The sequence below is a fragment of the Lynx rufus genome, unplaced genomic scaffold (assembly GCF_022079265.1).
Source record: "Lynx rufus isolate CCGP_SWC_20201006 ecotype Redwood Valley unplaced genomic scaffold, mLynRuf1.p SCAF_1, whole genome shotgun sequence".
Lineage (NCBI taxonomy): Eukaryota > Metazoa > Chordata > Mammalia > Carnivora > Felidae > Lynx > Lynx rufus.
Window position 1 is genome coordinate 173,321,196 of NW_025814823.1, and position 13,965 is coordinate 173,335,160.

Consider the following 13,965-nt stretch of genomic DNA (forward strand, 5'->3'; position numbering starts at 1 on the left):
AAAAAAAAGGGGGGGGAGGGGGAGACGTATCATGAGATAACTAGCTGTAAGGTTAAATAGATCCATTTTAACATGTTTTGTCATTTTGTCAATAGGAAACTGTCTTGAATTTAAGAGTTTTAACCTTTTTATAGTGCAAAAATAAAACATGGTATTTTCCAGTCAGTAATGGCACTTGCTCTCTGGTGTGATCACATTCTTGACTCACGAGAAACAGGCCGGACAGGAATCCTCAAGTATACTACACCAAACCTCCAGTCACTGCACCCTTGCCCTCCCCTAGTGTTAAGGATGCTACCTCTCCTCCCACCAAGGCCAATTTCTCACTGTGATACGACTCCCATCTACCTCTTCCTTTTCCCAAAATCCTGTTATGATCCTGTCTTTGATCCCTTACAACTCCTGTCAATACCCTCTATCTCCAGGACTCTTCTCATCAGCACTACTAACATGATCATCCCCATTTTTAGCAATTCTTCTGGACCCCATATATCTTTCTACCTGTTGCATCTCCACTTCTCTACCTTTGTCTCCATTTCCAGTCTAATCTAACTTCAGCCACAACATAACGCCAAAAACATCACTGATCTCCAACCCCCTTACACCTAATGGACATTTTATTCGCTCTCCAGGCAAAGTTCAACCAAATCAATCACATCTTCCTTTGTAAAACATACTAGTCACCAGTACCACATACCAAATAATCCTGGATTTCCGCTTCCATCTCTGATTTTTCCTCCATCTCTCTTCCAAGCTTAGTAGCTACATACAAGCCTCAGATAATGGCTTCCGCAAAGCCACCCTATTTTTCACTGTACATTTTGTCACAAGCCATCTCATCCATGCCTTGTTCATGGCTTCAGTTAACAACAACAAGCAGATGTCACCTTATGGATGTTTCAGTGTTCTCACTAAATGGCACCACTACTGATGTACTGGTGAAGATAAAATCTTGGGAGCCATCCAAAGATACAGAAACCTCAAGACTTTATTCTCCCTCACTCCTCATTACCCATCCATTACCAAATCATATAGATTTATCTCCTAAGTTGTTCTTTATTCTCTATTCACCATATTCGCCTCACCATAATTACTGCAATGACCCTTTTAGCAATTTGCTCTTACTTATTTATAACCTCTTCCAATCCATTTTCTATACTGCAGTCAGAGAAAAGTTTACAAAACACATATCAAATCACATCATCTTCTGCTCATAGCCCTTTACTGGCATCACACTGTTCTAAGAATAAAGTACAGGAATGCATGAGTGGTTTAGTCGGTTGAGCATCCGACTTCAGCTCAGGTCATGATCTCCCAGTTCGTGAGTTTGAGCCCCGCATCAGGCTCTGTGCTGACAACTTGGAGCCTGGAGCCTGCTTCAGATTCTGTATCTCCCTCTCTCTGCCCCTTCCCCGATTACACTCTGTCTCTTTCTCTCTCAAAAATAAATAAACATTAAAAAAAAATTAAGAATAAAGTTCAAAATTTTAAGTCTAAAAGATGCTACATGATTTGACTCATATCAACTTTCCCAGCTTCATACTGTGCCACCTTCCATCACTCTATGGGTGGAAGACCACTCAAAGCCAGAGTACACATTATTTTCTGTGCCTGGAACAATCATCTCCTTCTTTTCCTAGTTAATGCCAACTCATCCTCTCAAGTCTCAGATCAAAGATAACTTTACTAACATAACTGCCTCTGAATATCCTGCACCACAAGTCCAAATTAGGTACCTCTGCTATATCACTAATTGTACACCAGTTTGGACACACTTCTCAGTTAAGTAATTATTTGCCTGATTATTTGTTGTTATCTTATCTCTTTAACTGGACTCTAATTATATAAAAGGGCAAGCAGGACTGATGTTTTGCCCATTAATGGATCACAATACCTAGCACACTAACTGTACAATATAGCTAGAAATTGTTGAATAAATGGCATGGACCCAATTAGGGTGCATAGAATAATACAACAAGTAAGAGCAGAGGGGGAGGAATAAAATAATTTTCTACTAGTAGTACTTAAATGTCCAAACAAGCCACAAAGAATAAGATATTTAAAAAACAGTGAGCTGGGCTGCCTGGGGGGCTCAATTGGTTAAAGATCCAGGTCTTGATTTCAGCTGGGGTCATGATCTCGCAGTTCACGAGTTTGAGCCCATGTCAGGCTGTGTGCTGACAGTGTAGAGCCTGCTTGGGATTCTTTGTTTCTCTCTGCCCCTCTCCTGCTCTCTCTCTCTCAAAATAAATACTTTTAAAAATTCAGATGAATAAAACAAAAAACAGTAGGTCTTTAGACTTCAGATTTAGACTTTAGATTTACAGATGAATAAAACAAAAAACCTATAAAGGTCTTTAGGTATACCTCAATATTCAAAATATAAAATCAAATCCTGCAATTAATCCCACTTTTGGTAAATCATCCTACAGACAGACATGCATATGTGGAAGTTATTCTTTACACTGTTGTGTGTGCAGAGACACATTTATGTTATGTACATATGTATGTAAATATGCATGTATAGGCTTTACAACACAAGATCAGAAACAACCTAAACGTCCATCAACAGGAAAATGGTTATATAAAGTACAGCATATTCAAAAAGTGGAAAACTATGCAGCTGTTAAAAAAGAGAGAGAGAAACTGGGGCGCCTGGGTGGCTCAGTTAGTTAAGTGTCCAACTTTGGCTCATGTCATGATCTCACAGTTCATGCGATCTCATGGTTCATGAGTTTGAGCCCTGCATTGAGCTCTGTGCTGACAGCTCAGTGTCTGGAGCCTGCTTTTAGATTCTGTATCTCCCTCTCTCTGCCCCTCCCCAGCTAGCGCTAGCTCTCGCACGTATGCTCACTCGCTCTCTCTCTCAAAAATAAACATTTAAAAAATTAAAAAATTAAAAAAGACAGTCTTCAATGCACTAACATGGAAAACCTCTAACAAGCAAAAAAAGTAAGCTGTAGAACATGAACAACAACAACAAAAAAAAGTGCTACATTTGTGTTAGAATAAAGATGAGAATATATACTTGGATTTATAGAAAGAAACATTAAAAACTGGTTACTCTTTTTGAAACAGCAGATCAGAGAAAAGGAGGGAGTTGATTTTTTAAATATTGTGAATATATGACCTATGCAAAAACTAAAATACACATATATTAAAATTAAAATTAAATCACAGAACATCTTAATAGAAAAAAGGCAGCTTAAGATCAAGTTTTGGCCCCCACCTCACATTATTTTAAAGATACTGATATTTATGGGGCGCCTGGGTGGCTCAGTCAGTTAAGGATCTGACTTCATCTCACGGCTCATGATTTTGAGGTGCCACACTGGGCTCTGTGCTGAAAGCTCAGAGCCTGGAGCCTGCTTCAGATTCTGTGTCCCCTCTCTCTCAAGAATAAACATTAAAAAAAAAAAAAAAAAGATATCTGATATTCAAACAAGGCGAATAAGAAACAAAGTACCGTAATTAAAGGGAATACTCTAAATCAAGATTTTAAAATTCAAAATAATTCATAAGCCTTCATTATAATTGTTTCAGCTTGAAAACTTAACAGCAAAGGTACAAACCTAAAGACTGAGGTAGATTCTCAAAGTGACAATGTGGAACTTTAGGTAATAAACCTAACATTTTCCTGGCATCTATAAATGGAATAACTGAATTTTTAAATCATAAACTAAAACTTTTAAAAAATTCAAAAAGGTAAAATATATTAATAACAATTCATCCACAAAATACTCAAAGGTAAAAATGGAGTATTACTAAAGATAGCTACGAATTTTTTATTCCATACTGTATTTTATAACATATAATCAACTACTAGTATTACCTTTCATTTTTGAATGTGTGTTAATCAACGGATCAGAACAAATCCTGCAGGGCCACCATGGGCGTCTCTTGAATTTTGCCCAGATGAGATCTCCAACTTCATACTTCAATGGCGTAGACTTTTTCTTGGGTTGACACTTTAGACAGACAAAACATGGGTCATCAGTAAGAATCAAAACCTTTGAAATGGTGTACTATTTTACTATTAGCCTTCTGAGAAAGCAATGCACAGAATTCTAGATGAAAACGCCCAGCTTAACAGCAATTACAAAGAACTAAATTGTCTTAATTGTTCATAACACAGCCCTTTATACAGCTCTTAACTTGTATTTATTTTATGTAAGTAATCTACCTACATTCATAAAGAAAAAAAGTAATTATTTTGAACTATAAAAACCTAAAAACTGAAAAAAGACACAGAATCATTCCTAGAAGATGTTTTTGCCCTAGTCTTTGCATCACAACATGGCTAGGTGAGAGCGGGAAGATTATAAAAAGAATTTAGAAATAATGTCAAGGGACTATGTTGTCCCAAATACATGTCAATTATATCTCAATAAAATGGGGGGGGGGGAGGCAGGTAGACTATGATCCCTTCTGCAGGTTATATTTGACATCCTTCTCAAACATACACATTCCTATTAATTACATAACAATAATGGCTCTAATGAAATAATCCTGAATGCTACAGGCTAAGCTCTAGCAGTGCCAATGCAACTGACCCAGACTTTGGACCTGCAGAATGGTATACTGCACAACTCCAAGGAACACCCTTCATGTAGAATAAAAAGAATACAAATCAAGCTTCTTGGACTTGTCTAATGTAGAGACTCTAGCTGCATCTTGTCTCCAAAAATAATATGCCTAATTTGTCTGCAATCCAACATCCTCCATCTAAGCTCTAAACCCATGCCTGTGCCTTTAACACACCATAAGCAGACCTCTTGCTTAAGATGAAGACAGCTTTGTGTTCAGTAGGACTGAGCTTCCCACAACACCAAAGGAGTTGTAAGTGCACTGAGATATTCCTAGGTAGCCAAAAGAAGCTCCTAGGGTACTTGGACAAAGATCAACCTCTCCCATTTACTTCAAGGAGACATACAAATTTCTGAAAGTGCCATGTCTTGAAAAAGGTTTGGTGAGCTCCTCCTCCAGACTCAATCTTCCCTCCTTAATGCCTAAAATGAATTAAGGATTCAATAAAGAGTATGTTAAATGAACTGACTGAAATCATTCAAATAAATTGAGTATTCAAATGAATAATACTCCACCTCAAGGAAATCAAAAGAATTGAGCTCAATCCAATGACTTGTAAGTTACCAATTCAACTTTAAGACTCTGTTTTCAGGACTGCCTGGGTGGCTCAGTGGGTTAAGCATCAAACTCTTGATTTTGGCTCAGGTCATGATCTCATGGTTCTTGAGTTCAAGCCCTCCATTGGGCTCTGTGCTGGCAGCGCAGAGCCTACTTGGAATTCTCTCCCCCTGTCTCTCCCCCTTCCTTGCTCACCCTGTCTCTGTCTCTGAAAATAAATAAACTTGACAATAATTTGACAGAAGTTAAATCCCATGGAATGCCCTTATTGAAAATATTGTAATTAGTTCTACAAGTATAGACTTACTGGGAAATAAGACAAACTACATGTTATGCTTTGAAAGGAAAAAAAAAGGCCATTTTTGCCTGTTATTAGTTTGTAAGTTATCAGGAAAAAAAGGTTTGAAACTTGGCTTTCGAACTTTGAAACTTTAAAACCAAGATACGAAGACAGGATGGGAAAACAAATTTTTTATTTGCCTGTACTAAAAACTACAATTTGAGTAGGTTCCCATATAATTTATGATCATTTATTTGGCAATCATTGCTAAATATTATATTGGCTGATTTATTCAAGTCCTAAATCATTTTAAAAATAGTAGCTAACATTTACTTGTTTGCTATGTGCTAGACACACATTTTTTAATTCTCTTAAGGTAAATACTGTATTACTACTCTTATTTTACTATATGCCTATGGTCATATGCTATTTAGCAAGTGGCAGAGCCAGGATTCAAATCTGGGTAGTCCAATGCCACAGCCCAAACTCTCAACCACGGCCTTATCATCCAGTAACAATAAAACCCTATGACTATTATATGCTTTATGATAAACTAAGCCATAATCAATCTATGACATGATATTGGTTCAGGCTTCCTCATGTTACTTCAAAAAAGTGATATTATCAGAAGTATAGCCATAAAACACATGCCTTCAAATGTCAACCGTATCTCAACAAGCAATTTTTTAAAAAACATTTTTTTAATGTTTATTTTTGAGGAAGAGAGAAAGAATATGTGAGTAGAAGAAAGGCAGAGAGAGAATCTGAAGAAGGCTCTGTACTGTTAGTGCAGAGCCTAGTGCAGGGCCCGATCCCAGCAACCCTGAGATCATGAACTGAGCCAAATTCAAGATTTGGACACTCAAATGACTGAGCCACCCAGGCATCCCAAAAATATACTTTTAATAGCAAGGAAGGAACATAACATAAGTGGTATTAGGTAAAGCCAGAAGCTGAATCACATAACCAGACAAAGTAGTAATGAGTTCTGTCTTCTGACTCTATTACAAATTATGTTATCTTAAGTCACTTAATTCAACCTGTTTCCTAAGCTATAGAATCAAGAAACACCTGCTCTACCATGAACTATCAAAATGAAAACAATTCTATTCCTAATATTGTAACCCAAAGGAAAAACTCAAAAAGTAAATGAATTGTAGAAAAATACTTCAAGTAGCTATTTATGACAACAAAAAGTTAACGTCCAACAAGAGACCTGTTAAATGAAATATGCTGACAACTCAATGAAATATGCAAAGTGCAGATGAAGTTATGGAATAATGAAGATGTAACACACACTCACACATACAATGTAACCATTCAGAAACCACACTGAAACTATAATGATGATTTTAAAAAATAACAAAGTCAGTGAGAAACACAAAAAATTGTTCCACTGGGGCACCTGGGTGGCTTAGTCAATTAAGCATCCAACTCTTGCATTTGGCTCGAGTCATGATCTCACAGTTGTGAGATCTAGCCCAGAGTTGGGCTCACTCTGAGCAAGGAGCCTACTTAAGATTCTCCCTCCCTGCCTGTCTGCCCCTTCCTCACTTGTGTGCAGGTGCTATCTCAAAAAAAAAAAAAAAAAAGTCTCATTAAATTATTGGTATCATGGATAAAGATTGTCACAAACTTGAAGCATTCATTTTCCCCCATGCTCTTTTTTTTTTTTTTTTTTAAGATTTTATTTTTAAGTAATCTCTACTTCCAACATGGGGCTCAAACTCACAATGCTGAGATCAAGTCACATGCTCTACTGACTGAGCCAGCCTCTTTCTAATGCTATCTTAACTGATTAACCATGAGAACCAAATAAAACAATGTGTGCAAACACAGTGGAAAATAATGTCGATATAAATGCATATTGTTAATATTATATTATTCAGACAATAACAACCAAATCCAACTAACTTTAACGCATAAAAAATTAGACACAGGCAAGGATTCCAGACCAAAGAGAGGCCTGCATTCATGAAGCAGAGAAAATAATAAGGAAAAATATGACCCTTCTCTTCAGAAGAGCTTAAAGATTTCACCTTGGAAAAGTAAAACTTCCAAATAACCAATGTTAAACCCATAATTTATCTGCATACAAACTTACTTAACAACCACAATAGAAAGCTGAACAAGAGACACAAGGATGGGGGGGGCGCCTGGGTGGCTCAGTCGGTTAAGTGTCTGACATTAGCTCAGGTCATGATCTCACAGTTTGTGGGTTTGAGCCCCATGTCAGGCTCTGTGCCGACAGTTCAGAGCCTGGAGCCTGCTTTGGATTCTGTGTCTCCCTCTCTCTCAGAAATAAACATTAAAAAAAAATTTTTTTTAAAGAGACACAAGGATGAATTCCTGATGCCAAGACACTTGGAGAATATCAAGGAAGACTAGAGTGAAGAAATATCATCTGAACTTAGGCAGGACAGGCACATTCCAGAATGGTTTTTCCTAATATCTCTATATGTACAGTTGGAAAAAATACAATGGTTCTAAGTCTTTTTATATACACTACTGAAGTGAACTGTGCTTACCCAAAAGTATGCCCCACCATACCCCACAAGACCTCATTTGGAAATAGAGTCTTTGCAGATAATCAAGATGAGGTCAGTTAGGGTGATTCTTAATCCAAAATAACTGTGTCCTTATGAAAAGGAAAAATTTGGAAACAGAGACAGACACACACAGAGGAAAGATAATGGAAGACACAGGGAAAAATCCTTCCACCAACCAAGGAACTCTTGAGGTAACTAGACATTAAGGAGAGGCCTGGAACAAATATGACAACCCTCAGGAAAAAAACAACCCTTGCCCACAACTTAACACTGAATTTCTAGCCTCCACAACCGTGAGACAATTAAATTTCTATTATTTAAGCCACCCAGTTTGGGACACTTTATTATGTCAGCCCCAGAAACCAATACACATAATCTTGTTTAATCCTCACATGATGAAATGGCAATGTCTCCATTTTGCATATAAAGAAACTGAGGATTGGGGTGCCTGGGTGGCTCAGTTGGTTAAGCACCTGACTTCAGCCCAGGTCATGATCTCGCGGTCTGCAGGTTCAAGCCCCATGTTGGGTTCTGTGCTGATAGCTCAGAGCCTGGAGCCTGCTTTGAAATCTGTCTCCCTTTCTCTCTGCTCCTCCCCTGCACATGCTCTGTCTCTCTCTCTCTCCCAAAAATAAATTAAAAAAAGAAAAAAAAAAGTTAAAAAAAAAAAAAAAGAAACTGAGGATTTTTTTTTATTTTTTTTTCAACGTTTTTATTTATTTTTGGGACAGAGAGAGACAGAGCATGAACGGGGGAGGAGCAGAGAGAGAGGGAGACACAGAATCGGAAACAGGCTCCAGGCTCTGAGCCATCAGCCCAGAGCCTGACGCGGGGCTCGAACCCACGGACCGCGAGATCGTGACCTGGCTGAAGTCGGACACTTAACCGACTGCGCCACCCAGGCGCCCCAAGAAACTGAGGATTGAAAAGGTTACATCACAACTGTAAAGACCTAAAATTTTAACCTGATTAATTCTAAAGACCATGTTTTTTTTTTTTTTAATACAACACATTTTTTCCAATTTCAACTGAATGAATATGGCCAGAACTTGTTTTTAAGTGTTTAAATCAAATCTAAAAACCAACAGGTTCAAAATCTCCATTTCCAGTCTTTCATGGACAGCAACATGTCATTTCAACAGTAAAATTTCCTGTAAAACCCTGTCACTGCTATTTTTAAAGCATTTCCTTCAATCACAATCAAGAACTGGCCGTTGAGCCAAAAGCTATGGTTGAAAGACACTTCAGGTGAGATCTTTAAACACTTTCACTAATAAAATTTCCATGAAGAGGTCCACACCAAACTATATTACATTTCTAAGATAAAATGTGCTCAGGTGGTCCAGGTATGTGCCTGGATGTATGGGACAGGACTTAAATTGTGTTCCATTTCAATGTTTATTAAATGCTACCACAGCATAGATAATCCTTGGATATCAATATCCTTACATGCACATCCAAAACTTAGAGTTGAGTGAACTATTTAAAATCAGCTAACTCACATAACAAGGTCTTTTTTTCTCTTTTTAAAATTTTATTCTGGTAAGGACATTTAATGGAGATCTAGCCTCTTAACAAATTTTAACTGTACAATACATGGATGTCTACTGGTACAACAAACAGTATCTTCTTTTTTTAAAAAAAAATTTTTTTTAACATTTATTTATTTTTGAGACAGAGACAGAGCATGAACAGGGGAGGGTCACAGAAAGAGGGAGACACCGAATCTGAAACAGGCTCCAGGCTCTGAGCTGTCAGCACAGAGCCCGATGCGGGGCTCGAACCCACGGACCGTGAGATCATGACCTGAGCCGAAGTCAGACACTTAACCGACTGAGCCACCCAGGCGCCCCACAAACAATATCTTCTAAAGCAACTTTTTTAACAGTATACATTGATATAGAACTTAAGATAAGGGGGCGCCTGGGTGGCGCAGTCGGTTAAGCGTCCGACTTCAGCCAGGTCACGATCTCGCGGTCCGTGAGTTCGAGCCCCGCGTCGGGCTCCGGGCTGATGGCTCGGAGCCTGGAGCCTGTTTCCGATTCTGTGTCTCCCTCTCTCTCTGCCCCTCCCCCGTTCATGCTCTGTCTCTCTCTGTCCCAAAAATAAATAAACGTTGAAAAAAAAAAAATTAAAAAAAAAAAAAAAGAACTTAAGATAAGGACCTAGGGGTGCAATTACAGAACTTACTGCAACTCAAGGACTCAGTTTTTGTTTTAGTTAGTAAAAATATTCTCAACATTTGCTAACAGTCTACTACTGCTTCTATTGATTCCAGAAAGCAAATATTTTTAATAACTTGATTTAAAATACCCAGTTTTAAAGGCTATAGTAAGAACTACACTGTAAAGAGCTATGTGAATTGTACTTTGGAATTTCACCTTTTTCTAACCTAGTCAAAAGTGACTCCCTTATTCTTATGATAAAAATAGGTAATGCCTCTATTTTATAAATAGGACACCTAAGGTAAGAGATTATATAAAACTCACATTGTTGTTCTTTTAATAATATATTGAGTGAATAAAATAAAAATACAGACTATCTTACATTTGTGTTAACTTATGTGCTTTATAAAGCATCGATATGATTTCATTATAATTTGATAGTAGCAAAGCTTCTCTGAAAGTCTACATAGCACCAAGCCCACAGCAGGATCTCAGAGACTGTAATCACCTAAAGAGAAAAAAGAGACTTCTCATCCTACCTGTATCTAACACTTAGCCCAGTACCTGGTAAAGAATAGATACTCAGTAAGTACTGCCTAGCTGATTCCACAAACTAACATGGTATATACTTTATTATTAAAAAAAATACTTAAGCATGTATTTCCATTTAAAGAAGAGTCCCTAGCAAATCTGCCTTACAAGAAATTATTATAGAGCTCTTTAGCTGAAATAAAGGACAACAGTTCAAACTTTCATGAATAAAGAATGTCTTGATGTGGTATTAATACAAACCACATTACATCAAATTTAGATGTTAATTGCAATCTTAATTACTTCACCAGAGCAACCACTAAGAAAACGACTGTGTGTGTATTTAGGGAGGGAGGGGGCACTATCATATAAATGACAAGACACTTAAAATGTTACACTCGAAAATATCTATTTAACATAAAAGAAGATAGTAACAGAATCAGAGGAACAAAAACACCATAAGATACATTAAAAGTAAAATGGCAGGGGCGCCTGGGTGGCGCAGTCGGTTAAGCGTCCGACTTCAGCCAGGTCACGATCTCGCGGTCCGTGAGTTCGAGCCCCGCGTCGGGCTCTGGGCTGATGGCTCAGAGCCTGGAGCCTGTTTCCGATTCTGTGTCTCCCTCTCTCTCTGCCCCTCCCCCGTTCATGCTCTGTCTCTCTCTGTCCCAAAAATAAATAAATGTTGAAAAAAAAAAAAAAAAAGTAAAATGGCAGACATCAATCCTACCTTATCACTACTTAGATAAAATGTATGGGGATTTAAAACTACAATTCAGGGTCGCCTGAGTGGCTTTATGGTTGAGCATCCAACTCTTGATTTTGGCTCAGCTCATGAGCCCAGGGTTGCAGGATCAAGCCCTACATTCAGCTCTGCACTGAGCGTGGAGCCTGCTTGGGATTCTCTCTTTTCTCCCTCTGCCCCTCTCCCTCAATCCCACTTTCTCTCTAAAATAAAAAAAAATCGGGGCGCCTGGGTGGCGCAGTCGGTTAAGCGTCTGACTTCAGCCAGGTCACGATCTCGCGGTCCGGGAGTTCGAGCCCCGCGTCAGGCTCTGGGCTGATGGCTCAGAGCCTGGAGCCTGTTTCCGATTCTGTGTCTCCCTCTCTCTCTGCCCCTCCCCCGTTCATGCTCTGTCTCTCTCTGTCCCAAAAATAAATAAACGTTGAAAAAAAAAATTTTTTTAAATAAAATAAAAAAAAACTAAATAAAAAAAGCCCTGCAATTCAAAGGCAGAGATTGGCAGAATGGACAAAAAATATAATCCAACTATATGCTGTCTACAAAACACTTTATATCAAATTCAAAAAAAGGAGTTGAAAGCAAAAGGTTGGAAATAACACGAAAACAGTAACAAAAAGGGGTAGCTTCTCTATATTAATATCACAAAATATACTTAAAGGTAAGAAGATTACTAGAGACAAACATGGAAATTGTATAATGACAAAATGTCAATCTAACAGGAAGGTATAACAATTACAAATATACATACAAAAAACCAGACTCCCAAATTCATAAAGCAGTAACTCATAGAAATAAATATAGAAAAAGAGAAACAGTAACAGAGACTTCAAAACCCACTTTCAGTAATGGAGAGAACTAGAGAGAAGATCACTAAGAACATAAAAGGGGTGAACAGCACTAGGCCTAGGCCTAGGAGGCATCTGAAGAACGTTTTACCAAACAACCACAGAATACACAGTCTTCCTAAGTATATATGAACATTCTCAAGGATAGACCATATATTAGGCCACAAAAATAAAATTAAAATAAGTGGAATACAGAATATATTCTCCAACCACAATGGAATGAAATTAGAAACCAAAAAGACAAGGGAAATTGGGAAATTAAACAATATACTACTAAATAACCAGTAAGTCAAAGAATTCACGTGGAAAATTAGAAAATACTTTGAAAAAAAATGAACACAAAATATACCACAACTTAAAAGACAGAGCAAAAGCAGTTCTTAGACGGATTTCATAGCTGAGGACATGTATATATTTTTTAAATCTCTCAAATACCCTAAACTTTCACCTTAAGCTAGCAAGGAACAGCAGACTACACCTAAAGCAAGCAGAAAGAACAACGAAGATTAGAGGGAAAATTAAGAGAATCAAGAATAGAAAAAAAAAAATTGACAAAACCAAAAGCTGGTTCTTTAAAAAGATCAACACAACTCATAAATCTTTAGCAGACCAATAAAAAAGACTCAAATTACTAAAATCAGAAATAAAAGTGTGGCCATCACTACTGATTCTACAGAAACAAAAAGGATTAGGAGAATAAGATGAACAACTGTATGCCTACAAATTAGATAACCTAGATAAAACCCTAAATCCTCAAAACAAAAACTACCAAAACTAAATGACACAGAAACAATATTTGGATAAACCTGTAACTAGCGAAGAGATAGACTCAGTAATGAGTAAACAAAAGCAAAGAAAGAAAAAGAGAAAGAAAGAAAGAAAGAAAGCAAGCAAGCAAGCAAAGAAAAGCCCTGGATCTAATGGCTTCACTGGGAAGTTGTACAAACACTTAAATAAGAACTAACACCCATCCTTATCAAACTTTTCCAAAAAACTAAATAGGGAGGAATACTCCCTAATTCATTCTTTGAGGCCAGTATTTCTCTGATACCAAAGCCAGATGAAGACACCACAAGAAAAATACAGACCAATATCCTTTACCAACATTGATGCAAATATCTTTAACAAAATACTAGCAAAACAAATTGAAAATTACACTTAAAAAACAGAGTATCAAATCAAAACATTATTTTGTTATATGACACAATGTTACACAACAATTACATGTCAATTAAAAAACAAATGGGGGGCAGCTGGGTGGCTCAGTCAGTTAAGCATCGGACTTCAGCTCAGGTCATGATCTCACAGTTCATGGGTTCAAGCCCTGATCAGACTCTGCTGACAGCTCAGAGCCTGGAGCCTGCTTCGGATTCTGTGTCTCCTCCTCTCTCTGCCCCTCTCCAACTCACGCTCTGTCTCTCTCTCTCAAAAATAAACATTAAAAAAAATTTTTTTAAACTGGTTAACTATACTGGAATCAAAAAAATTAATAAAAACAAACAACAACAAAAACCATACATCATAACCAAGTGGGATATATTCCTGAAAGACAAGGAATGTTCAACATATAAAACCAGCAAATATAATATACCTCATTAACAGAATGGGGAAAAAAAATCACATGATCATGACCATGGATGCAGAAAAAGTATTTAGCAAAATTCAACACTCATTCATGATAAAAACCCATACACTAGGAATCGGA

At 37.5% G+C, this 13,965-nt stretch overlaps 1 protein-coding gene across 3 annotated transcripts in view; it reads right to left on the minus strand.

Annotated features, from left to right (window-relative positions):
- Positions 1-13,965, minus strand: part of NSD1 (nuclear receptor binding SET domain protein 1) — a 143,797-nt gene that overhangs the window by 73,899 nt on the left and 55,933 nt on the right. For all 3 annotated transcript variants that reach the window (XM_047090549.1, XM_047090540.1, XM_047090558.1), the window contains exon 3: positions 3,833-3,968. In XM_047090549.1, coding sequence (XP_046946505.1) covers positions 3,833-3,968 — 136 coding nt within the window. The remainder of the gene's footprint in view (positions 1-3,832; positions 3,969-13,965) is intronic.